The 27107-nt window shown below is 41.0% G+C and overlaps 2 protein-coding genes across 9 annotated transcripts in view; both read left to right on the top strand.

The window, feature by feature from the left end:
* Positions 1 to 2278, top strand: part of Ap3b2 (adaptor related protein complex 3 subunit beta 2) — a 43630-nt gene extending 41352 nt beyond the window's left edge. For both annotated transcript variants that reach the window (XM_058577473.1, XM_046438255.2), the window contains exons 25-26: positions 1551 to 1689; positions 1828 to 2278. In XM_058577473.1, coding sequence (XP_058433456.1) covers positions 1551 to 1689; positions 1828 to 1978 — 290 coding nt within the window. In that variant the 3' untranslated portion in view covers positions 1979 to 2278. The remainder of the gene's footprint in view (positions 1 to 1550; positions 1690 to 1827) is intronic.
* A 6013-nt stretch (positions 2279 to 8291) lies between these two features.
* Positions 8292 to 27107, top strand: part of Cpeb1 (cytoplasmic polyadenylation element binding protein 1) — an 89010-nt gene continuing 70194 nt past the window's right edge. For 3 of the 7 annotated variants that reach the window (XM_058577462.1, XM_058577466.1, XM_058577459.1), the window contains exon 1: positions 9012 to 9119. In XM_058577462.1, coding sequence (XP_058433445.1) covers positions 9105 to 9119 — 15 coding nt within the window. In that variant the 5' untranslated portion in view covers positions 9012 to 9104. Of the gene's footprint in view, positions 8758 to 9011; positions 9120 to 9645; positions 9796 to 27107 lie in introns of those variants that run through there. The other 4 variants (XM_046438228.2, XM_046438220.2, XM_058577468.1 and 1 more) reach the window with 3 other exon arrangements.

Below are 27107 nucleotides of genomic sequence, written 5' to 3'. Positions count from 1 at the left end.
ACAGATTGAGCAAGGCAGGAGGAAAGATCATGGTTAGTTTTGTGAAAGCTAATTTTGAAGTGCATTTGGAAAGTTCAAGAGGAGTCAGTATGCCACTGAACATGGGGGTCTGTGTCCAGGAAACACTTAAATCCTGGAGTCATGAGCATAGAGGCCACAATGGAAGCTGTGAGTATGGATGAGATCACCCTGGCAGAGAGAGTTGGGGAGAGGTGATAAGAAGCCAAGGATAGAACCTTGAGGAAAATCTTTATTCTACAGATAAAAGGGAGGTGAATATGGGGGCTGGGATTGTGGCTCAGTGGTGGAGCACTCGCCTAGCATGAATGAGGCACTGGGTTTGATCCTCAGCACCACATAAATGTAAGGTGAAGATATTGTGTCCACTTAAATCTAAAAAAAAAATATATATATATATTAAAAAAATGACAGTGTGTACTCAGAACTTTAAAAAAAGGGGGGGGAGGTGAATAGGAAGAAGAGCAGAGGGAAGTAAGGGGGAGAATTAGGAGACATGATAAGACAGCAGTGTGCTTTGGGCTGGTCTATAGGCCATGATGACCAAAAACCTGCAGATCCAGCATCTAGAAGACCACTGTCATCCTCACAGAGAGCAAGTCACTACTAAAGGAATCCAGAAGCTAGTTGTAGTGGGTAGGAGGGAGACCAAGGCCTTGAGGTAATGAAGTCCTTTTTGGAAGAGTTTGGTCATGAATGAGGAAGAAGACAAGGAATTGGCATGATGAAAGTATTCTCTTCCAGAATAGTTTTTTAGAAATGGAGAGACTTGAACATGGACAGACTGAGGTACCATGGCAAGATATTAATAGCTAAGAATGGAAGGGGTGGAAGAAACAGGAGGGGCATGTCAGTTGTCTGAAGGAGAAGGATAATGGGATAGGGGAGAAACGGAAGAGCAGCCCTGTGGTATGCAGGAAGGCAGAGAAAGGTGTTCGCAGTTGACCAAGAGCTTGTGAGTGAAGAGAGAGGTCACCCTGTAGAGTAAGAGGTTCTGGGGATGCTGTAAGGGTCTGGGGGTTTCAGGAACTGCTTTGGTAGAGGTTCAATTAAGGCACAATCTATGAGGCTTACATATGACTCCTGGACTCTGGTCAGGAGCCTAGCAACCACTGTCATCTCTTTGTGAGGGCTTAACCTCCAGGAGCTGGAAGAAGTTGACTGGATTGGAGAGTCACATCGGAAAGACCAAAAAGCGTGGGGTCCATGGTGGAAGAAACTTCTAGAACTGTCTGGCCCCCAGGTTTAGTGGCCACTCCCAAGGGACTTGAAGCCCAGATGTCTGACAGCAGGAGGCACCAACAGTCTTTAGTCAGCACCATAGATAAAGCCCTGAGTGGAGGCAGGGAGGCTAGGCCAGACACCAAGGGAAGTACCTCTTCCCCAAAGTCAAAGAAGGAGATGCTGAACTTCCCTTAGCATGAGCCCCGCCCAGCCTAGAAGAACTGAATAAGAATAATCAGCAAGCAGATGCAGGTGCCAGCATCAGTGCCCACTACAACTTCTGTCATCATCATGACCTCTACCCCTAGGAAAGCTGACTGGCATGAATGAGATCACAGAGAAACTCACGCTGCCAGATGCCTGTCGAAGTGACCACATAGTGGTACAGAAAGTGACTGCCACTGCCAACCTGGGTCGTGTTCCTTGCGGGACATCTGATGAGTATAGGTACCGGTAGAGGGGAAGTAAAGGGTTCTTGTGGGGTATGACTTAAAGGAGGGATCCCAAGCCCTAGAGATAAGACCTTTCCAAATACAGTCACCATTAGCAGCTCTTCCCCAACCCCTTTCTCTACTCCTATCTCAGGTTTGCAGGGAGGACACTGACCAGTGGGAGCCTGGTTCTGCTGACTCTGGATGCCCGGCCAACTGGAACTGCCCAGCTGATTGTCAACAGTGAGAAGATGGTAATTGGTACCATGCTGGTGAAGGATGTTATTCAAGCTCTCACCCAGTAACTCCCAAATGCTGTGATGCTGAGACCTCTTTGGTCCTCACATACCCTTCCTCCATGACATCTAAGCTATTAGTCCCTTTCTTTCTCTTTCTTTGTGTCCTATCAGCTTCCTCATGCCAGATAGCATCTGGAATGGGGTCTTCTCTCCCTCAGTAGTCTTTACTATGCCTTCCCCCAAACCCTTCCTCATGGGTTCCTCAGTGACCTGTGCAGAGGGAGACAGTATCTGCTGTCTTCAGCCCTTCCAGCTTTCTGTAGCTATTTGTATAGTAAAATCTCAATAAAATGTCTTCTCCCTAGATGTTGACTTACCTTTCCTTCTAAGAGTGGCTGGCCCTTGTGACCTTGTAAGGGAGGCTATGGTTGGATCCTCAAGGTGACCTTCTCTAGGTTAGGAGGGTATAGGCATCTTTGTGGAAGGACATCTGGGTAGAGATGAAGAAGCCAAACCAGAATTACTCTTTGGTCCTTCAGTGCAGAAGCAAGTCCTCTTCAGTGTTTGTCATGTCCCTTGGTTTCCTTCTTGGACCCTTGGGTAGAAAGGACTCATAATATGGGAAATTCCCTAAACAAAAGTGTGCAGCTCAAAATATGTCAAACTGCATCTGGATACAGAACATGGAAGCCCCACCTGACTAGAGAGATGACTGAACTGGCCATCTTAGAAGGGAAAGAAAAGAAGATATAGAACCATGCTTCTCAAACTGCCTTGCATTAATCACTTGGGGGTCCTATTAACAAGCAGATTCTGATCAGTAGTTCATGGGTGGGGCCTAAGATTCTGCATTTCTAACAAGGTACCAGCTGCCAATGCTGCTGTTCTATGGTCACACTTGAGTAGTAATAATTAGAGCCTCCACACCTGTGACAAACCTGGTGGCCCTCCCTGACACATTTCCTGTTGCGAAGAGGTTGAGTAAACAATTAAGAAGCATTCCATTACCATATGTTCTGCCCCACCAAAAGAAAACAAACAAGAAAAAAAAGAAGAAAAAAGGTCTATGGTCAAATAAGTTTAGAATGAAGCATTAATTTAAATAAAATGAATTTAAGTGAATATTTCCATGCACCTTCTCTGAGCCTTTACTATGCTAATGTGCGTATGACCACCCCTCTCCCCAAAGTGGGGCTACAGTTTGCAGTATACTTAAGCCTGGCTTTGCCTTTGGAATATTTTTTCAATAGAACATTTTGGTTGACTGAGTTATAAGGAACACACACTCCAGTAACAGCTTGAGATGTGGTGCCTCAGCTTCTAATCCTCCATGACCAAGGCTCTAGGTCCTTGGCCATTCCTTCCCACATCCCTGTCATGTAAGTATCCCTGAGTCTGTATGTTCAGGGATAAGCCATGGTGAAGCAGATGTGAGCCTCCTCTTAAGAAGAGAGAAAAAAGCAGTGTCAGGGAACAGCCCTGCCTCTGACTCTGGGGAATTGATGGGCATAGTGGCACCAGAGAGCAGCTGGAGCTACTGCTTTCCTGAGAGCTTTGGGGCCCCACAGTCTCCCAAGGATCACTATTTTTGTAACTGAAGGTTCTGAGATGGGATTTGAATGGTGGACACTTTTTCACTTTTGCCTCTGAATTGGCACTAAGATGGTAGAGGAAATTTTTTTAAAGAAATGTGAACAAGGACCATTAGAGAATTCCTTATAGGTCTTTATTGTACACTCACCTTCAATTGTGATCTGTGGTAGCCAGTCTCCAAGATGGCCCCAGTGATTCTTGCTTCCTGGTATTGCACTCTTATGTCATTCCCTCCCACATTTTTATCAGAGTTGGTATGTGCACACAACAGAATACAAGTAATGGTATATCATTTCTAAGATTAGTTTATAAAAGGCATTGTGCCTTCATCTTAGTCTCACACCCTCTTTTCTCTGTGATCATTTGCTCTGGAGAAAGTCAACTGCCATGTCGTAGGCAGCCCAACAGAGAAGTCCAAGACAAGGAACTGAGGCCTTTGCCAGCACCCACTTGAATGAGCTTGGAAGCAGATCTTCCAATCCTAGGTAAAGCTGAAAATGCCTGTAGTTCTGGCTAACATGAGAGATCCTGAGCCAGAACCACCTAGCTTAGCCATTGTTAAATTCCTGACTCTCAGAAATGGTGAAATAATAAATTTTTATTGTTTTAAGCTACTTAGTCTCCAAACTGGCTATAATGTGTAATGGAGCAGCAATAAATAACTAATATAATCCAGCCTTCAACCCACCTCCAAGGATGTTGGAAAAATTCTCAGAAGGAGCTTGAGACTGCAATCTGCAGAGCAAGTACTTCCACTGTCAGTGTCTGAGTGGTGTGCTGGAGCTGGTTCATCTCGGCTCATGAGGCCAACAGTTATTACAGTTTTCAAGAATTTGTGAGCCGGATGACATCACACTGGCAATTTGAAATCAGCCATGGTGAGAGTGTTTACATCAGGGAAAGAGTCAAATATTACAAACCAGTCCTCCTTCCCCCAGCCAATTATCATTTACCAGCATTTTATTGCCCTGGATGACTCCTACTCCTTGTAGCTTTGAAAAGTTATATTTTAAGTTTAAAGAATAAAATAACCACCTTTGTACTGATCACCCAATTTAAGACTGAAGCACTTATCAATCCAGTCAATACCCCCATCTCTCCACCCCACCCCCCACCATTTCATAAGCTCTTCCTTTCCCACCTGAACTAAATTATCATTCTGCATTTTTTGTTATCAATGCCATGAATTTATGAATGTGTTCATATATATATATATACTCACATATATATATATATATATATATATATATACACATACATACATACTTTGTGATAGTAGTGTGCTGCATGTTTTAAATTTTTATATAAATAGCATCTTAAAATATGTACTTCCTGAATCTTTGCCTTTTTCACCCAATATCAAAACATGCTGATGTGATTAGCTTTATTTCTTTTATATATATGTGTGTGTATAATTTCATTGTATGATTATACCACCATTTATTGATCCACTCTCCTGTTGGTGGATATTTAAGTCTGTTAATTTGTTTTGTTTTTGCAACTATAACAAAATAGCTATGAGCATTTTTACTCATGTCTCTTTAAACACGTATGAAAGCTTCTTTCATGTATTTTCCTAGAAGTAGAATTGGTGGGTCACAGAGTAATACACTTTTTTAACTTAACTAGATAATGTTAAATTGCTCACCAGACTACTGTTTCAAGAATGTTTATTGAAGTTTTAATCATAATAGTCTCCAAACTGAAAACAATTCAAATTCTAAGGAGAATGGAGAAATAATTTCCATACAAAAGAATACCACTTAGCAACATGGATGGATCCCACAGATATATTGAGTGAAGTTCATAATAGGCAAACAAGTCTGTGATGAGAGCAATAACAATTACCTCAAGTAATGAGGAGAGGCATGATAAAGCCCCAGGGGGTTGGTGATGGCTGGGTGGAAAAAGTCTAGTTCTTGATGTGAATGGTAGATACCTGAGTGTACATGTAGATAAGAAGTCACTGAAATTTACACTTAAGACACTCTACTATATGAGTATGGTATAAAAAGTGTGAAAAATAAAACACCAATGAATATGGCTGAACCAGTTTCCACCCTCACTAACAGTGATCCTGCTATTTAGGATAGTGAGACCTTTTCATTTCACCCACTTGAGCTACATGAAATCACATCCAATTATGGTTTCATTTGCATATCCCTGGTTATTGGTGAGGTTGGGCATCTGTTGACAGGTTATTTTCACTATCAATTGCCTGTTCTCGTCTTTTACCCATCTTTCTACAGAATTGTAATTTTTTCTGCATTTATCATAAAAGTTCTTAGGTAGCTGAGAAACTAGACATTTGCAAATATCTTCTAGTCTATGGCTTGCCTTTTCAAGTTTTAAATATTATCTCCCAATAAACTAAACATTTAAATTCCATTGTGGTCAAATTTATCATGTTCCTTTACATCTTCTTATAATTTCTAATTTATAATATTTATTCATAGGCTAAGGTAATAAAAATGTTCTTTTATTCTTTGAAAAAAATCCAAGCAAACTTTTCACAATTATATCTTTAACACCCTTTAAATTTACATTTGTGTATGATGAAAAGTGGGGTTGACCCACTGTCTTTTATTTCACTTAAAAGGACATAGGAGAATAAAAAGAGCATAGTTTCTTTTGGCAAAACCTGAGCAGAGATCATGTGTCTACTTTCTCTTGTGGTCTTGAGTTCCTAAGTGAATCCCCCTTCTTATCTTTTGCAACCAGAAATCACTTTCTCCCAGCAGTCTCCATTCTTCTTCCAGCTCTCTGCTGTGGAAGAAATGAACACCTGAGCATATAAGACTAAAGGTCAGGGCCTGGGGATAAAGCTAAGTGGCAAAGTGCTTGTCTAGCATTTGTGAAGTCCTGGGTTCTATTCAAACTATTCAAACAAAAACACAAATACACACACACACACACACACACACAGAAACTACTGTCCCCCTACAACATGTATTTAAAATTTAATCTGGTCAAATTAACAGTTATATTTGAAACCTGTATTATAAATCTGGGGCTTGACTGCAAAGATGTTGCTAGGTATAACCGGGCTCAAAGGATGTTTGTTGGCTGGGAGAATGGATAATGCTGACTATTCCTGCCAATGATCAGCTGTGCGGATTTGACCAAGTTATTTAATAGCTCTACCCTTGCTGCTTTCCCCATTCAGCCCTGTGGATAGTGGACACCTAGTCAGAGGGATAATCTTTCCTGTATGGCCGACAAGCCTAACTAGGTGAGTGAAAGATTCATCCAAACCTGAGCTATGACTATATTTGAACTTGGTCACCTCTTCCCTCACTATCTGCAGTGAGCTCTGAGGTCATTCACAGGGAGTGAAAGTGCTGGAAGTTTTGTTCTCATCAGCCTATGGAACTAGGACACTGCCTGGGTTTGGATGGGTGCTGTGCCACAGTTGGCTGGAGAGGCGGGGCGGTCCTTGGACAAGATACTTTTAATTTCTTTGAGCTTCAGTTTCTTCGTTTGCAAAATGAGTTAACATAGGTAAAGCACTTTGAGCTGTGTTTAGCAATAATGAGTGCTTAGTGAAGGTGATCTATTGTTACTTGCAACAGAAAGTTTAGGAAGAGGAATTTTAAGCAGCAGAAATTCCTGTTCCAAGTCACCTGAAAAAATGCCTTTACTTTTTAATGAGAGCTCTGAAATGTGAAAGAGCTCTCAGACACCTACCTTCCTTTGGGTCCTCTTCCAGGTTTCATATTCTTATCTAACTCAACTTTGGAGTCACGTGGGAGGATGTAAGGGATTACAAACTGGAAGCCAATAAAGTGCACCGGACCCCTAGATTTAAAGTTTGCATTAAGATAAAAGAATACATATTTTCATTTTTTTTTTTTTTTTGAAAGATGAGCTGAGGTAGGACCTCATTCCTTTATGTTGCCTAGCAGCCAACAGCCCTTTTAGATATGCCTTGGACCTTCAGCGCTCTCACCCTTTTGGCTGCTGTGCTCTAGTGGCATCTCCCTGAGATTTCTAAGTAAAACAGAAGGTATTTTAAACAGCTGTCTTATGCTGCTGGCTCACCAAGATGAGACCTAGGGGTGGGCTGCTCCCTGAGAAAAAGGCCCCAGGAAGGAGCATCCCAGTGAAGCTGCTCCTGCCTTGTCCCTGCTAGTCATCAACCTTTCTATTCAAAACCTCAACAAAACAAGGAAACTCCTGCATGAGGACCTGTAGGGGGATGGAGACTGACTCCTACTCCTTCGTGTCATCCTCCTCATCTTCTCTCCCCTTGACTAAGGCCATAGACTTCCTTTCCTTCCATTACCCTGGACAGAAAACTACAATTACCTGTTTCCCTCCCGTTGGCCATTAGAACCAGGCCAGAGTCACAAACCTCTTAACAAGATGGCAACTCCATCTTGCTCAAGTGCCAGGAGGAGCCTTCAATGTAGTAAATGCTTAAAAACAATATGATGAGAGAGCATGTAAAACAGTAATGCTCAATAAATTCTTGTCCCTTACCCCCACCCCCGCACTCCTTTGTTTCTTTCCTTTTCCGGCCCAACTTCTAAAATCTCCAGCCAGTCAGGCCTTAAAAGACAACTGACAACTCTCAACTCGTTTACAACTCTTTACTAACTTCCAGCTATCCGCAGAATAAAGATCCTTCACAAACTGAAACCAGGCTTCCCTCCTGCGCTCCAAGCACGCGTTATCCCTGGTTTGTTAGAGTAGCTCAGTTCAGTTCTCGCTCTCCGCCTTCTCTCGATCTCTCCGCCTGGAATGCCACCTCCGCCTTGGCGCTTGACTCGGGCTTCCGGTCCGCTCCTGCCCCCGCTGCCCCAGGCTTGTCCTCACCAACAGCGAGTCCCACAGCAGTTCCCTTCACCCCGTGGCTTCCACCCTGTCCCTTCTCTGTAAAGCTTCCTATCGCAGCCTTGTGGGAGCGTTGGAAGCGATTTCCTTAGAGAACCATAGTCCAAAGAGGATGACTGGTGTCTTTGGAACTTTCCGGAATCCCCAGACGCCCAGCGCTCCTCTACCCAGAGCACGGAGCGATCGGGCTTAAGTGAGCGCGCCTCCTGGAGCTCGGGGGCTAAGGTTCTGACAGCGGTGGCGGCTCTCTGCAAGGCTGTCTCTCGCCCTGGAGCAGTCACTGGAAGAAGAGGGGCGTGGACACTTTCCTGACAAAGCACAACACCGCTGAGTCGCAAGGGTTTGTAAATCGCGCCCTATTTCACGATTTACAAACTGAGGCGCAGAAGAGATGGTGACTTGGCCAGGGTCACTAGGTGAGTGGCGTGCTCAGGCGTGAACCTTTGGCTTTCCAGAGGTGCTGCGGCCAGCAGTGAATGCGGCTCTATAGCCCGCCTCCGCCTCGGCGCCGGCTCGGGTGGGCGGCTGAGCCCGGTCTCGCCTGCTAGAGGGAGCCGGAGGGCAGGGCGGGGGCCGGGGCTGGGGCCCGGGCGGGGCCGACACAGGTGCTCCGCATCCGGCCGGGGGGCGGCTCCGCAGAGCTTTATAAGCCACCGGGTGCGGAGCTGCGCGCGGCTCGCTGCAAAAATAGTGCCCACGTGTGTGCGCGTCCCTCGCCCGCCGGCCGGCCCGTCCGCCAGTCCCGCAGGGCCGCGCCGGCCCCATGGCGTTCCCTCTGGTAAGAGCCGCTGCCAAGCCGGGGCGGGGCCCGGTCCAGCGCAGCAGCTAACGGTCCGCGCGCAGCATCGCCAGCCCCGGCGCCCCTCCCCCGCTCCGCGTCCTGGGCTGGCGCGGGTCACATGCGGCGGGCGTGGGGCCGCGTGGAGGGGCGTGCAGCGAGGGGGCAGGGATCCTCCCGTGACTCAGGGCCTTCGGGCTTAAAGGCGCCGCGACTCTTGGGGGCTGTCGCCTGGGCTTGTGAGCTACGCTGCTGGTGGCTTCCAGCGAGCATAGGTCCTGACCAGAGCAGACTGACGGAAGGAAGCCCCGGCGCCCAGAATACTTGCTTCTTTCGCAGCCGTCGCACGTGAGGCCTGAGCCAGCCAGCGCTGGCAGCCCGCGACCCCTCTCTCCTGCCGTGAGCCTCCTGTGCTCCGTCTAGGGTGCGGGGACACCGGGAGGGCGGGCTTGCGGGGGTGAAGAGCCACGTGGAGAACGCCGCGACGGCGTGGGCGCGGCCCCTTTAAGGCGGAGGGATCAGGCCCTCGTGCCAGGCGCGCGCTTTCCTGGCCCGGGGGTCACGTGGCTTCACACGTTCGATAGGCTCCCGGAGGAGTCTTGGAGAGCGCGCGGGTAGGGTCCCGCGCGTGCGACTCAACTTTGAGCGGGAGGCCTGCAAGTCTGGCCAACTCGAGGTGGGTCTTGGGGGCGTGTACGGGTAGGGACCCCTGCGGCCCAGAGACGCAGGTTCCCCACCCTACCCGGCCCGTGTCCTGGGGAGATGTGTGCATATGGTTTGGCTGGCGACGCCGTTTTCCTCAGCCGGGACAAGGCCAGGTGCCTGAGCCCCGAGGTAGGGGAGACTGATGCGGCCTCCAGCCCTGGCTGCAGGCTTGGGAAGCAGTGGTGGGCGCTGAGGGTGGGTCTGACCGGTTGCTTCAGCTAATGGAGATACTAGATGGAAGGGCTGCGCCGGCCTGGGGACATGGGGTTAGGGGGTGCAGACCAGGAAGAGGTCTTCGCCGTTGGTGTCTCATTGGTTGTCCTTGTCTAGGTTTTTTCTTCTCGATCAAGTTGATAATGACTTTGTGCTTCTTGCCTAAAGGACCCCTCGAGACCACAATCCCTGGAAGTGGCCAGAACTGCCAAAGAATGCTAAGAGCTCGCGGGCAACCTGGCTTGGGGATGTGCAGCCCAGTGTGCGTGGTGTTTTCGCCGTGGCATTTTGCTCCTTGCAGGCTGTACTCTGGTTCACGGAGCGCTCAAGCAGGGTTCTGCCTGTAGAAGACGTGCAGGAAACCCCGAGTTCCCCAGAGCAGCCTACTGCCTGTGTCAGGTCTCAAGGATGGCTTGCCCTCCCCGCCGCGGCCTTGGTTAGCTCTGATGAATTGGCATTTCTCTGGCGACCGTCTCCCTGTCTACCACACTGTTTCCCCACGTTCTTCTGGCATCTAAGGAAACTGCTGGTCTTGGTCATTTGTTGGAGTCGGGGCAAGTGGGTTGGACTGGGAGCTCTGGTTGGTGCTCCTCTAGTGATAGGGCTGACCTGTGCCAACTGGCAGAGTGTCTACTGAGGATAGACACTCACCCTTAAATTCAGGTTCTCTTTGAGTCTAGGGATTCATCCTGGGTTAAAAAATGGTAACCAATGGAAACAACAGAATCTTGGAAATACAAGCTGGCGATTGGTTTTGGGGTTTGTTTATGTGGTAAGTAGAAAAGGGGTGGATATTCTGTTTCTGGAGCCCAGTGGTGCTCTGTGATTTTGGGAGCCCCTAAGAACAGTAGTGTTCAGGGCTCACCACTGGTATTTATCTTTACTCTTCCAACTTGCCTGGACCTATAAACTCTACTCCTAGAGCATTGCATCTGCGGAGTTGGTTTTTTTTTTTTTGGGGGGGGGGGGGGGGTTTGGGCTGGGCTTGGTGTTTTTGTTTTTGTCATGGTGACTTAATTTAAATTTGGGTGGCTGGGCAATGCATGCTCCACTTATAGAAATAGTATTTGGAAGTTGAGTACCCTATATGTAAGTATTCCTTTATAAAAATACTTACCATTCCCTTCCCAGTGGTTGTGGTATATACAGCTCACTATAATTAGGCTTTCTTGTGTGGAAGAACGATTTTGCTAACCTGTACAGCAATGCATGGCATAGTGGTGCATGCCTTTAATCCACAGAACTGGGGAGGTTGATGCTGAAGGCTTGTATATTGGAGGCCAACCTGGCAAGTTAGTGAGATTGTCTCAAAGTAAAAAATGTGGCTTTTGAGGTAGCTCAGTGATAAAACACCCCTGGGTTCAGTCCCCTAAGTATTGCCCCCCCAACACACAACCCCAAACAAAAAACTAGTGCATATGGTGAATTATCATGGGAATTTGGTTTGGAATGATTCTGGGGTCTTTCCCAGGCACACATAACAATGTCCATGAGGCAGAAAATGGAGGATGATGATCAAGTTGTAGGACTCCAGGCTCAAACCAAAGTTGTCATAATGATAGTGGTTGCCCCAATGTATTAATTTTTCTGGGAGGGGATACCCAGGATTGAACTCGGGGGCACTCAACCACTAAGCCTCATCCCCAGCCCTATTTTGTATTTTATTTAGAGAGAGAGTCTCACTGAGTTGCTTAGCACCTTGCCATTGCTAAGGCTGGCTTTGAACTCCAGATCCTCCCTCAGCCTCCCAAGCCTCTGGGATTACAGGTGTGCGCCACCTTGCCTGGCTTAATTTTGTTTTTGATCATTAAAATGGGTTGCAAACCAAATTCTACAGGAGCCTGAAGGAAGAGGAAGGAAGCAAGAGTAATACCTATTGCTGCTCTCTAAAGCAGCTGCTAGCTGACCGGTTCCAAGCAAATATGTTGATGGATCTTTGATTTTTTTTTTTCCTAGTCAAGCTGGCCATTTCTATTTTGATGAATTCCCTGACTTTTAAATGTAGCAATTAAAAAATTATCAACTATGTGGACCAGCTGAAATATGTCTTTTGTGTTGTATTTAACCTGAGAGCTAGTTTGGGATCTGTTTTTAAGTCATTCCTGTTAGATTTCCCTCCTGTTTTGCAAATGAGGAAACAGCTCAGATGTCTAGTCTCAAGGCTTTTAATTAATGGAATAACATTTGGGGTCCTTTTGATGCCATAGCCTAACCTATTAATATATGATATATATTATGGTATATCAGAGCACTGGGCATGGGGATTTTATTGGTTGTGGACAGCATAAGAAAAAAAGTAGTGGTCTGTGAACTGGTCCCCTTTATAGATAGAGTGAACCTTAACTGCATTCCTGGAAATCTTTTGCTGTAGAAGTCAGTGTGGGTCTTCTGAGCATTAGTGCAGCAGTGTTGATGTCAGGAGGAATGTGCTGTGTCTATCATTCCAAATGTGTGTGAGAGCAGTTAGTGATCCTGAGAGCTAGAGGTCTGGAGAAATCGGGCTCCTCCCATTATGAGGGTGATCCTCCCAATCCTGTGCACAAAAGACTTTCCTTTTTTAACATACTTAAAATTTCAATAGTCTTTTTCTCCTTTGGAAACAAGGCAAACATAAAATTATATAATTGTTTTAGTACCTATATGAATAGAATCAAGCTTACTAAATCTCACTTTTTCTTAAATAATTGCCATAATGTATCTCAGATTTCTAAAAAGAATTAATAAAGGGTTTGTATATTTATAGGCTTTGGGTATTGAACCCTGGATCTTGCACATGTTGAGCATATGCTATACCACTTAACAACACCCACCTCCCCTAGTAAAGGATTTTTGGCAGTATGTGGTAAAATCTTCAGGGATAAGCCCCAACAGCATAAAAGAATCCTGCCCCAGAAAAATAAAGGGCTAGAGTTTTAACTCTGGGTAAAACTTAGAATCTCAGCCTTATACATAGCCACACTAGTAGATATAAAGGGACTATAAGCATTTCTGTACCTTCCTCCTAAGAATTCAATGTGGCAAAGTCTTTGCCAAAGGGATTTTTCTATAAGAATGCAACTCGGGTACAAGCTGGGTTGCTTTCTTACCTGTGGCCTGAAAAGTTTTAGGAAAGATAGGAACTTTAAAATGATAAGTTTCCCTACCCACTTCTTTAGCAATCTTTACTAGCCAAGTAGTCAGCTATGAGTTCAATGTTTGTAGATTCTAGGAGTGGGGAGGACTATGTGTGTGTGTATGAAGGTAGGGTGGGGTGGGGGAGGTTGATTACTGTCTTTGCTGGTGTCTTTTTGTTTTATGTTAAATTTTGTGTGTGCAAGCTTTCTCATTCACTGATTTCAGGTCCCTTGTGAAATGGCCATTCCCTAAAATTGTTTAAAGGTCAAATTAATTAAGGGGTTTATACTTCTGGTTTAAAATTTGGGTAGGATTGTACACCAAACACAGATATTAATGTTTTAGACTATTGTCTTCAGTAGATAGTGGTGGAGGCAGTAAAAGAATCATGGCATCAAATAGCAAATTATTTTTTCTGCTGTGGAAGAGCTGTTATAATCTCATCCTGTTCTGCAAATCTGCTCTTCCTAGGCAGTATCTTAAGAGGAACTGACTCTGGGAATTTGCCAGAATGCATGTTGGGGGAGGATACATAAAGAATTTTGCTTCTGTTTTTTTGATTTAAAACCAAGAAGCATGGACTGGACCCTTTCAATGTTAAGTTTTTTGGATGCTACTAACTCTGCCTCCTTTTCCCCCCACGTTGCAACTTTGAAAATTTGCCTTGTTTTTTTTCCCCCTGCCATCATCGAATCCTGTTTTTGGTTAAACTGCTCATGTAAGCACAAATTCCAAGCTCAGAAAGTTTTTAATGTTGCTAGGACCCCAAAATATAGTATACTGGCTGAAAAATTGAACTAAAAGGTACATAATCATATAATATTTACATTTTTGTAGGAAAATTATATCTGACCTTCCATAAAAAGTCTCCAAATTTTTTTGGCGGGGTGCATACCAGGGATTGAAGTCAGGGGCACTCCACCACTGAGCCACTATTCCAGCTCAATTTTGTATTTTATTTAGAGAAAGGGTCTCACTGAGTTGCTTAGCACCTTGTTTTTGCCGAGACTGTCTTTGAATTTGTGATCCTCCTGTCTCAGCCTCCCAGAGCTGCTGGGATTACAGGCATATACCACCGCATCTGGTTAAAAGTATCCAAATTTTATAATATTGAACCATCATTATAGGTGTAATTTCCAGTGACTTTTTGTTACTGAAATTTATTTATTTTTAAATTAAATTCAGGGCTAGGCTAATTGGAACTCACTAGTCACATTGAAATTGTATGCAGGTTTATCTTATTTATGGTGCTGGGGATGAAACCCAGGGCCTTATGCATGCTATGCAAACACTCTACCATTGAGCTGCACCTCCAACCCCTGTTATTAGGATTTAAAAAGATACCTGTTAGGGATCATTTTGTTGCTTTAATGGATATGTGCTTTTAACTAGCAGGCATGTATTGGGGGAGTACCTGGATAAATTGGACTGAGTTTTACCTTCGGTAGTTCAAGAAAAAGAAAACATTTTAGCATGTTTTACCTTTGAATTCTGCCTTGTTTTTTTCCTTAAGTATTCCTGTATGGTTGGAACAGTCCTTTCAGATTATAGTGAGTTAACACTCTTTGTCTCTATTTTGTAAGGTGTTTTGTGCTGACTTCCCTTGAGGTAACTGGAGAATCCCCAGAAGGGCAGGTCTAAAGATTTGTGTGCTAAAAATGGGCCACTGTTGATTCTGGGAATAACTTGACTAATCCTATTACTGGTTTCTTTATTCTTAGCCAGTATAATATGCTGATATAGTATCATACAGATGGGTTTAACCCCATTGCCTACATCTTCTTTAATAAAGTCATGAGCATAGCTTTTCTTTGTTGGAAGAGAGCAGTTATCTTGAAGAGCATGTTGGGGTTTTTGTGTGTCTTTTGACAGAACACTTAATCTTTTACTACTTAACACCTGTGCTGTCATCATTCTGGGTTTGTGCCCCTGAATTCTGGCTCTGACACCATCTGTTTCATGAGTTGGCCTTATCTCCTGAGACTTTTTTTTTAAAGCTATAATCTTGGAATTGTTTTGAACTTAAAAGGTGTAAGAGATCTGTCTTCCAGGTATAATTTGGAGTTGATACCAAGCCCGGTTTTAATTTCTGACTCTCTCTTTTTATAGACAAAGGAGAGTTAAGCTTAGAATTAAAACAATTATTTCAGTCTTATACAGTGAATAGGTGATAGAACCAGAACTGGAATGCTCATTTTCTCATTTCTAGGCTAGTGTTATTTTTAGAATTCACACAACTTGACCTCTGCAATGTTGGTGTCTTATTATTTCATTTCACTGAAAATTTCTGTTTGGTTCACAAGACTATGAATTTCTGATTTTTCTTATTGATATATTTGCAGGCTTCCTCTTCTCCCTCAATGCTACATTCTCTATGGTTCAGTCTATTGGATCATTTCTGTGCCTTTATTCAGAGGGTCCATGTATTCTGCACCAGTTATCTGTGTGACTAAGTTTTAGTTTGAGCGTTTCACCCCTGATTGTTCTCAAGATTTATAGTTCTGATTGGGCCACTGGATACATGTATTTGTTTGAGGCATATTAAACCCAGCAGGTTTTGATTCTAAAAACAGAATCAGTTTCTTTCCTTTTCTCATTTCTTGGAGCTAATCTGATTCTATCCTCTGTACACAATTAGTCTAATTTTTTTCCCCTGTTAGACTCTAGTGTCCTTTTGGGGCAAAAACTGCATTTGGGTGTTATGCTTTTTCCACATCAGAGGTTCTGCTACAGAAGGATGCTAGATAAGTACATGGTTTTAGCTTTTCCTTTGGAAACCTCTTCCAGTTTGTGTAACTACAAAGCCTTGATATGACCCTACCTTTGTGTTTCCTGTAGCTCTTGTATCCTTTCATTACTTCTCCTTGCTCATTGCTGATTCTCTAGTTTGAGTCTTGTTGCATGATTGTTTGCAATCTGCTTTTTCCATCATCCTCTTCAATTTTTCATATACATTCACACCTGCCACTCTGTGGAGCCTTGCCTCAATAGTGTTCTCATTATTCACTAGGCCTATCTCTTTGGCCCTTGGTCTGTATGGAATGTCACATCTCCCAAGCTGGACATGAGTTCCTGGATCCTTCCTATCTCCATCCCACACCCTTATGAAGAAAAAGATAAAACATTCGATTACCAGTTCCACCAGTTGTTGTCAAAGCTTGTAGGTACTCGATAATTTCAGGATTGGGGGTTTTAAGTTTGGACCAAATACAATTTAGCATGGGAAAAAGCCCAATAAACTCAAATACCACATGAATAGTATTATATAATTAGGGATCCAAAGATTACCATTATATTTATTGGTTGCTTTCTCATCATATACTGGGACCATTTGGGGGATTGCAAATAAATAAGAAAGATCCAGCTCGCAAGGAGTTAATAGTCTAATAGGAACACAAGCACATAAAATAGTTATGTGCTATATTGTAAATCCAACAATTAAATATATACAGAAATAACATGGGGGATAGACATGTAAAAGAATTAAAGGTTTGCTTGAACAGACCAAGGGAGAACATTTTAGGCAATAGAACAACACGAATAAAGACAAGGAGGTATGAAAGAGGATTGCATTTAAGTAACTAATTTCAATATTGACAGAATTTTAAATGCAGTGGTTACTATCCTAAGACTTACCAGTTGCACTGTATTCTTATATGCAGGAGAAGTTAGTATACAATCACACTAAAAAGATATAAATAAAATTGCTGCAAATATTCTTATAATATTCAAAATGTTAAAAAATAAAAACAAATGCCCATTGTGTCAGGGATCCCCAAGAGTATTCCAAGGGAAAATAGGGCAAAGTCTGGAAAGCATGTTCAAATTCCCTAGGGTTCTATGCTAGGGGAGTCAGACAGGACCCCATTTAATTCCCACAGCTGACAGTGCTTGTAGAATGTTGTCGGTCAACAAAGCCTGTTAGAACTTGATGTATAGGGTGTTGTGTGTGTTTTTTATTTTGGTTTTGTCAACCACGCAGCCTCTGCTTAGAATGTACCCAAATTCCAAGCTCCAGTGGGAGAGAGTATTTGGCATAAACCATATTGTTTGTCCAGTTTACATATAGTAGGTCATGCTTTTCAGTAATGCAGATGGTGCGTCAAAATCCAAGTTCCCAGATGTCAACCAGAAGACAGCAGTAAGGCCTGCTATTTAATTAACTCTTTTCTGCACACCTATAAGCAGAAATATGGATAAATTATATGATTACATCTGTTACCTTGTGTTTTTTTTGGATTTTCCCCTTACTTCTCTCCCACTGGGACAGAGGACCTTGTGCAAGCTGGGCAAGTGCTCTGCCACTGAACTAAATCCCCAACCCCTCATTACATCTATAACACTAAGCAGTAATAAAACCACTGAGCTGCACTGCAACATGTAGAAATCTCATGCTAAGTAGAAAGAAAAGCCAGACCCAGAAGAGTACCTGTTACATGATTCCATTTATAAGAAGTTAAAGTGTGACAACAGAAATCTCCAGTAAGCTCTTTTGGGGAGGAGTTGAGTATCAGGAGCAGGAAAGAGCACAGGGGAACCTATAGATCATAAAAATGTTCTGAATCTTGACACATGTGGTAGTTACTCAGGTAGGTATAAACATGAATATTGATCAAGTATAACTAGTACCCTTTATTGCAAGTATGTTATCCTCCCATTAAAAAAGGAGTAAACCAGTCGGGATTTAACTTGGTCACTAAGCCGAAGCCAGACCATGAAGAGTTTTTTTTTTGTTTGTTTGTTTTAATATTTATGGCTTAGAAACCTGACCTTTATTCTGATAGCAGGTCTCAAAGCTAGGTCTTTGTACCCCTGTAAATCCACAAAACCCTTTAATAATTCAAAGTCAAAACTATTTTCATAATTTTAAGACATTAGTTGCTTTGTAAACTGTGTTGACATTTGCAATGGTGGTGAAGAATTAATGGGGGTGGATGAAGCTGCTGGCACCTTAGCAGGAATTAAGGCAATAGCCAATTTCACAAACAGATGTCCTTAAGGAAGCAGTATAAATTAATCTTATTAAACCACAAACCTTGAGTATGCCTTTAACATTCTGTGTGACAAATGGGAAGTCAATGCGTCATATCTCAATACAATGACTGTCAAAGAAAAGTTCTTATGTGATTGAGTTTCAAGAAGAATAAGCCTCTTTTTCATGAAACACCTTTTCTTACTTGAAAACTAGAAAACTGGTTATTGAACTTTGTATATTTAACATACATTTAAAATTTTTTTTAGTTGTAGTTGGACACAATGTCTTTATTTATTTTTATGTGGTGCTGAGGATCGAACCCAGCACCTTGCACTTCACTAGATGAGTGCTCTACCGCTGAGCCATAACCCCAACCCCTTGAGCAGACTCATTATTGAATATTCTTTTCATGTTCTCATAAGCCTGTTGTGGCACTAATAGTATTTCTTTTTCCAGACTGACTTAATAGAGCTCAAATAATATTGGGTAATAGAAATGTAATAATAACTAGAGTAGGAAAGGGAAAGTTAGGATAAAGTAGCTTCTGGATTGAATGGAAAGTGGATAAGGATCAGATATCTCAAAGATTCCAAGTAAGATAGACTTGGTTGGGTTTGGCAGGTAGGAAGTTATTAATTTAAGAGTAGTTGTGTAATGTTTTTGCAGGGAGTGTGCTGGCAGAATCTTGTGGATTGAGCCGGTGAACAGGAGGTTAAATAAAGATAGCATATTTTTTGGAAGGTTGATCTTAGAATAAAGAAGCCTGTGGCTTGGAGAGCATGTTTTCATTAAGGAAGGCATGTCTTTTAAGGTGAAAGAGTCTTGAGCATACTTAAAAGAGTTAGGGGAAGGAGCCAGTGGAGAAAAGAAGAAAGACCAGGAAAGGAGAAATATCTTGTATCTGTTGAGGATTCACTATCTCTTTTGATACACACAGAAAGTAAGGATCTGCAGCCCTATCTCCTTTATTCCTTGTGAAACTCCCTGTCCAGCCCTGTGACAGCACTTCTTTGCTTGAATTTACTATATTCTGTATTCTCCTCTGCCTGTTTTTTTCCCTCATACCTGCTTGTTGAAATTCTGCTTCTGCATTATTCTCTAGCTTAGAAGTTATAATTGTGAAACCATTCCAGACACCTTGATTTGCTTTTTATTTTTTTCTCTCGTGCAGCATTTTGTGCTTCCCTTGCTTTCCATTTACTTAACTGGATTTATTTCTCCCACTTAATGAAGTCTCCTGAGACAAGGATTATGTTTTATCCATTTCTGTAATTTCAACAACTAACCTAGCAGTTTTTCAGTGTTCTTGAAATATTAGATTGAGCTATGTGAAATTGCCATTTTCTTATTTGAAAAAGGTGGAATATTGACAATTTCTTATGGAGCAACTGAACATGTTATTTCTTACATTTTTGTGTGAAAGACTTGAGATGGAGAATGGAGGAAAAAGTTAAATATAGAAGCATTTCTTTATTTTATCATTTTTATGTGATGCTGAGGATCGAACCCAGTGCCTCCCACGTGCTAGCCACGAGAAGCATTTTTAAATATATATAGTTAATAAAAGTTTAGCCAGAAACTTGGCATTGAGTGATCTGGTGACTTAAAGCAAACAGAAATTTTGCCAGAGGATCTATATTCTTCCATAAGGAAAATAATTCTTCATGGGAAATTAGAATTTTATAATCTTTTATCCAAATCATGCTTCTCTTTATGGGTACTCATATAAGGGCTGTTCAAAATTATAGTAAACAATATGTTCAAAATCATGAATACAAATGTTATAGAGGTTTTGTTCAGCTGTATTGTTTAGTATAAAACTAAGGGCAAATTGCCAAACTACATCTTGGTAGAACCAGTACTTTGGGGACATCTAATATATTGCTTTCTGTTGCTCTGGCTTAATTAAAAAACAAAGTATACATGTTCAGTACAAATTTTTTTAAACTAAAAAACTAAATGGAAGAAAATCTTTTTCTCAGATTTTTAGTGTCATCACAATTTTGCAGAGGATTCACAAGATTCCAATCTATGGATACCAGTTTTAAAACCCTATCTGTGTACGCCTCAATCTTCCATAATAAATCTCATTTGTTTTAATGAATCCACTGTAGTTGATTAGCTGTAATAATCTTGAAGGAGACTATAATGTTGATATGATGTTAATTAAAAGCAACTGAAAAAAAATTCAGATACTGGATACATTGGCACACACCTGTCATCCCAGCTACATGGGAGGCTGAGGCAGAAGGATCACTAGTTTGAGGCCAGTCTGGGCAACTTAGCATGACTCTGTCTCAAAAAACAAAAAACAACCACCACAACAAAAAAAACCCAATAAATAAAAAGGACTGGGAATATAACTCAGTGGTAGAGCACCTGTGAGTTTACTCCCCAGTCAGAAAAACAAAAATTGATAGATTTGGCATTTATTTTTGACAACTGAATAACCCCAATCTAGGATTTTGACCTGAGGAATGGCCATCTCATCTCCGTGCTGAGCTTAAAGAGTATGGTAACTGAAGGTAAGGCCAGGGATTTTAAATTAGGCAATTCTAGATTTGTTCTGTCACACAAATAAGTATAAAATTTTGGAATCTCGTTTTTTAGCAAATAAATTCACATCGGATGGTTTCATATTTTTAAAGAAAGTGATATGAGTTATAGTTCCAAAAATTAAAATAAAAGAAGAAGAAACAACGCAGTTATAAGCTAGAACAAGTAAATAAAGTTCTTGGTGAACTTGGCTAGATTGATTTGATCACCTATATGGAATTGGACAGCTGCCACTAGTAAGTTATTTGTTGAGTATTTCCATGCATGCACCTTATTTCCAATTAGTACAAAGTAGGTGGTACTCTATTTTATATCTTAGATAACTAAGGTTTAGATGGATATTCAAGTGGTAGAACTGGTATTTATACTCCAGAGCCAGTGTTCTTCCTGCTTTTTTTAAATTGTTTTTTATTCTAATTTGTTATATATGACAGCAAAATGCATTATAATTCATATTATACATATAGAGCACAATTTTTCATATTTCTGGTTGTACACAAAGTATATTCACACCATTTGTGTCTTCATACATGTACTTGGGGTAATAATGTCCATCTCATTCCACCATCTTTTTTTTTTTTTTTTTTTTTTTACCCCCATGCTCTTTTCCTTCCCCTCCTACCCCTTTGCCCTATCTAGAGTTTGTCTAATCCTCCCATGTTCCCCCTCCCAGACCCGCTACGAATCAGCCTCCTGATATCAGAGAAAACATTGAGCATTTGGTTTTTTGGGATTGGCTAACTTCACTTAGCATTATATTCTCCACCTCCATCCATTTTCCTGCAAATGGCGTGATTTTATTCTCCTTTATTGCTGAGTAATATTTCATTGTGTATATATACCACATTTAGAGAAATGCAAATCAGAACTACTCTAAGATTTCATCTCACTCCAGTCAGAATGGCGGCTATTAAGAATACAAACAACAATAAGTGTTGGTGAGGATGTGGGGGAAAAGGCACACTCATACATTGCTGGTGGGACTGCAAATTGGTGCAGCTAATATCGAAAGCAGTATGGAGAATCCTTGGAAAACTGGGAATGGAACCATCATGTGACCCAGCTATCCCACTCCTCGGTCTATACCCAAAGAACTTAAAAATAGCATATTACAGGGACACAGCCACATCAGTGTTTATAGCAGCACAGTTCATAATAGCTAAACTGTGGAACCAATGTAGATGCCCTTCAGTAGGTGAATGGATAAAGAAAATGTGGTATATATTCTTTTTGCCTTTTGAAATAGTTATTCACATTTTTGGCAGGGGAATTTTTTCTTTTGGAAAATGAAATGCTTTTTTATAGACGGTGTCCCCCACTCTACCTACCTTACATCTCAGTTGAAGATCACTCTCTTACCATTGGGAGTATCAACTCTGTTGAAAAGGAGGAAATTGATCTAAAATAATATGTCAGGATTCTTCATGAGGGGCTGGGGTTGTGGCTCAGTGGTAGAGCGCTCACCTCACACGTGTGACACCCTGGGTTCGATCCTCAGCACCACAAAAATAAATAAAGTTATTGTGTCATCTACAACTAAAATATATTATATATATATAATATATATAAAAGATTCCTCATGAGCCATTCTAATAGCAGAAAGGTAGATTGGACTAGTTTTATCTTGAGGCTATTTTTTTTTCTCTATTGGCATTAAAGTTGAAAAGATTACTATTTTTCTAGCACTGCAAAGTAATTTTTCCTGTTGACCTGTGATTTTCAGTAGAATTAAAGTCTGTGTTCTAAGTCTCTGCGCAGTCTTTTTTTTAATATTTATTTTTTAGTTGTAGTTGGACACAATAGCTTTATTTTATTCATATATTTTTTTATGTGGCGCTGAGGACCAAACCCAGGATCTCGCAGGTGCGAGGCGTGCGCTCTACCGCTGAGCCACAACCCCAGCCCATCTGTGCAGTCTTAAAGGCTACTTTCCTAATCACTGAAAAAGATCAATTAAAGGTTAAAATAAAAGCTGCAAAATTATCTCTTTTTATGACATGATATGTCAAAGGTAATAGCAGAAGCTACAAGGCAATAAAACAACCAAGAAGAAAAAACACTTTTCATCATATTAAAACATTGATCTGATCTTAGAACTAAATATTGCTAAAAGTTAAAGCAAACTGTGCAAAGTAAATGCAACTATGATTATAGGAGTGGATAGTGGGTTTCCATTTTGAAAATGAGAAACAATTCATTTAACTGGAGAATTTACAAAAATCAATATATTCTGTAGTAGATTCAGATTTTAGGGAGTTTCCATTTTGAAACTATAATAGTTTCCATTTTGGAAATAATGAATTCATTGAACTAGAGAATTTATAAGGATCAGTATGTTCTGTAGTAGATTTCAGATTTTAGACAGTTCTATTTGTACCATGTATCCAGTATTTTAATTAAGCTTCCTAAGTAGTGGGAAGAGTTATGAGTATAGAACGGCCTGGGATCATCAGAAGAGTAGATGCCCTATGTAGTGTACTGTTTTTTTTTTCCTTCATTTAATGATCAAATAAATCCTTTTCCTCAAAGATCCCTGAGGTAGCCTCTAATCCCATGGTATAGTAATAATACTATTGACAAGCAACATTAATTTGCTCAGCACATAATTATGTGCCAGTACTGTGTGTGTATTGATTCACAGAACCCCCTATGAGATGGTATTACTACTTTTATCCCTATTGTACTTGTAAGAAAAGTGAGAGAACTGTTTTTTATTGGACAGTGCTGACTTTGATTTTTTTGGGTTTGTTTTTGTTTTTTTGCTTCCAAATTGGTCATTCAAGGCAAACATTGGCATTTACTGATAAGATCAAGCAGTTTGGGATAATCCTAATTACCCAGTCATCTTAAGCTAGATCTCTGATTTGGTATATGTGAGAAGGAGAAGGGAAGAATGCCAGATGTCATTTGTCCAGTTTGGGAATAAGATGCATATTCCTTCATGAGATTAGGAGTAGGGCAGGGTGGCCAGATATGTTCCTAAATTGGATTTTTTTTTTTCAGGCTGTTTGAGGTAAGGTTTCAGACCTTCCTGAGGAATAAATTTTTTCCAGAAGGCCTCTAAATCTGCCTTTGCTCCTAGATTACTATGACACTTTTCTCACTGGTCCTTCTCTCATCTCTCCAATTTTTGTGGATAGTCTCCTAAGACTTACATACAGTAGTCATTTACTTGATTTCAGATGTGGCCAGGATCTGGGAATCCACATATACAATACTTCTTTTATAGTAAGTAAATTTGTGTGTGTGTGTGTGTGTGTGCGTGCGCGCGCGAAAATCTTCCTGCAAAGTTGATAAACTGTAAATGCATTTGGTCATTTCTCCTTTTAAGGAGCTTTTAACAATTTGGTAATCTCTGATCTGTAAAACAATGCTAACTAACTCCTGGCGTGTCAGGCTGCCTTTCCAGTGTCGTTCTTTACTCCTATACCTAATGCTATGCCACACTGGAACACTCTAATGCCTCTTTACTGTCTATATTCTTCAGACCTTCCTCTTTTCCCCACTTCCAGGAGCCACTTCTAGCCACCTTGGCCCAGCAGACAACATATTTTTACAGCACATTGTAGCTTGTAGTGTGGTTGTTTACAACACAATCAGTTCTTAGTTCCTTGTCCCAATTTCAAAACTGTTTTGATTCTTTAAATCTCCTGACCTTTGTGGTGCTCACTGTAGATAGCAGACAATTGGTTAATATTTATTAGTCAGTGAATAAACGAGGCACATAGCCTTAAGATCTGCAGACCAAAGCCGGTGGCACCCACCTGTAATTCAAACTTCTGGGGAGGCTGAGGCAGGAGGACACCAAGTTGGAGGTCAGCCCAGGCAACTTAGCCAGACATTGACTCAAAAATAAAAAGGGCTGGGGATATAGGTCAGTGACAGTGCCCCTAGGTCCAATCCCCAGTACCAAAAAAAAAAAAAAAAAAAAAAATTGTGGACTAAATTCTTGCATCTTAGCCTTTATAAAATTACTTTAGTGAAATTGAGAATCATCTTAGAAATGAACTGTTGTAAAAAAGGGCCTTATAATGGTACCTTTCAGAGGGTTTGGGAAAACAAGATTAAATGATATTTTGGTTATCCTCAGGGCTTGCAAAAAATACCAGTTTGGGGTTCAAGTTGTGCATCTAAAGTCTTCCTGCAAAGTTGATGAATTGTAAATGCATTTGGTCATTTCTCATGCTTACCTGGACTTTAAAAGCTAAACAAAGTGATATCAGGCTTATTTTTTTTTTAATGAGACCAGCTGTCAGATAAGTGTCAGTTTCTTTACTTGGTCTGCTTTCTATTTGTTTTCCCCAAGATAATTGGGAATGATCAGATTTGGTAAAGCAGACTCCCCTTAGAAAATTCAGTCTGTCCCACCAGTGTTTCACTATTTACAATGTCAGGAATGAATGTGGAAAGTGAGAGAAATGAAGAATGAAGAATGTATGTCTTTGGGCACATGGTGGATAGCAGTGGTATTAAGATAAAACCAAAATAACAGTTTTTCCATACGGTTTAATTCATGATTCTGTATCTTGGAGTTTTTTTTTTTTTCTTTTCGTTAATGTTTTACATGTCTTATGCCAGTAAATAGTTGTATGTACTTTTTTTTTTTTTTGGTCAGTACCAGGGGTTAAATTAGGGTCTTGAGCATGCTAGACAGGCTGTCTCTACCACTAAACTATACCCCCCAGCCCTTTTTATTTTTTTTTACTTTGAGACCAGGTATGGCTAAGTTGTCTAGGCTGGCCTTGAACTTGTGATCCTCCTATCTTAACATCATGAGTTGCTTAATGCTTACCCCATCCTCTCTTATAATTATATCTTCAGATGTAAAAATAATGGCTACTGTATGGCAGGTGCCAGGCTAAATGCTTTATACATGTCATGAAAAAGTTGTGGGTGCCCTTTTCCCATTTCACAAATGGGGAAACCAAGGCACAAGGTTTAAATACCTGATATAACATAGTTAATAAATAGTAGAAGCAAAAATTTTTAAATAGTTGTATTAAGATATAATTTATGCATCATAAAATTCACCTTTCAACATTAATTCATTGGTTATTTTTAGTATATTTACAGAGCTGTGCAACTATCACCATAATGTAATTTTAGGATATTTCTGTTGCCTCAAAAAGGAACCTTTTACTCATAAGCCACTGCCCCCTAATCATCCCTCCAGCCCTGGGCAAGTAATCTTTAGATTTCCTTATTATTTATCTTTGTATCTATTGGTACTGGCAGTTGAATCCAGGAGTACTGTACTACTGAACCACATCCCCAGCCCTATTTTAATATTTCTCTTGAGACAGTGTATTGCTAAGTTGCCCAGGCTGGCCTTGAACATGGTGTCCTCCTGCCTCAACTTCCCAAGTTAAGATTAATCATACGCAACTATGCCCAACTGTCTTACATTTCATTTTTAAAATTTTATTTTATTGGTTCTTTATAGTTATACATGACAGTAGAATCCATTTTGACATAATTACAGAGCATGGTATATATCTTATTTTAATTCTGACCCCAGTACCTCTCTCCTTCCCTTTCCCTACATCCTGCTTCTTTCTCTCTTTTTATCTTTCATTTACCCATAGTTATTTTTTAAAATTAATTTCTTGTGGAGGTATATGACTGTGAGATTCCACTTTGATGTGCTCATATTTGTACATAGGACAGTTATGTCACACTGCTATCTTCAGTTTTATTGGGTATTTTATTTAAATGAATTCATAACATGTACCATATTTACCACATAATCATTACAGATTTTATGCCATTTTTTTTTTTTTGCAAAAAAGTGGGGCATGACCATTATGTGAAGCCTTTTTTAAAAAGAATTTTTCATTCCATGAAATCTCTTTCCACAGGTATTTCCAAGCTGTTCAGTGAACATAATCATTTTCATCTTGAAGCCTACAGAATAGTTTTTATATTGACCCATAATAAAAAAGAAATACTTCACCTGTTAATAATGTATTGCTGGCAGATGAACTATATGGTTTAGTTATCATGGAAAGATGTGAGTCTTACCATATCACATGACTTACTCTTGGCAGCTTTGCTATATACCTGCTCCCCTGGGCTTACTGCTCCTCATTGAATTGAGTGACAATACTTTTAGTACTGTAGCACTCTAAACAAATCACAAAAGTTGGTCACTGACAGTCACCATGGACTGAGAATTCTAGGCTCATGGCTGGCTGGGCAGGAGAAGACGAATGCACATCCATATGTCATTGGTGAATACATTGCTGCTCTGTTTACCTTTTAAGTGGCATGGTGAATGGAATTATACCATATAATAATTACATGATGTAAGAGTATAAAGAAGTCTTTGAACTGAAAAAAAAACTGGGACAATTATGTAGTGGTGACCATTATGCAGTGACATGTTGTATTATGTTACTGATTTCTTTGCTTAGTATAATGTTTTT

The sequence above is a fragment of the Marmota monax genome, unplaced genomic scaffold, assembly GCF_021218885.2.
Source record: "Marmota monax isolate L192 unplaced genomic scaffold, Marmota_monax_Labrador192_F-V1.1 WCK01_AAM20220418_F8-fsc00005, whole genome shotgun sequence".
Taxonomy (NCBI): domain Eukaryota; kingdom Metazoa; phylum Chordata; class Mammalia; order Rodentia; family Sciuridae; genus Marmota; species Marmota monax.
Note: the sequence above shows the minus strand (reverse complement) of the source record. Positions and strands in the feature narration are given on the sequence as shown.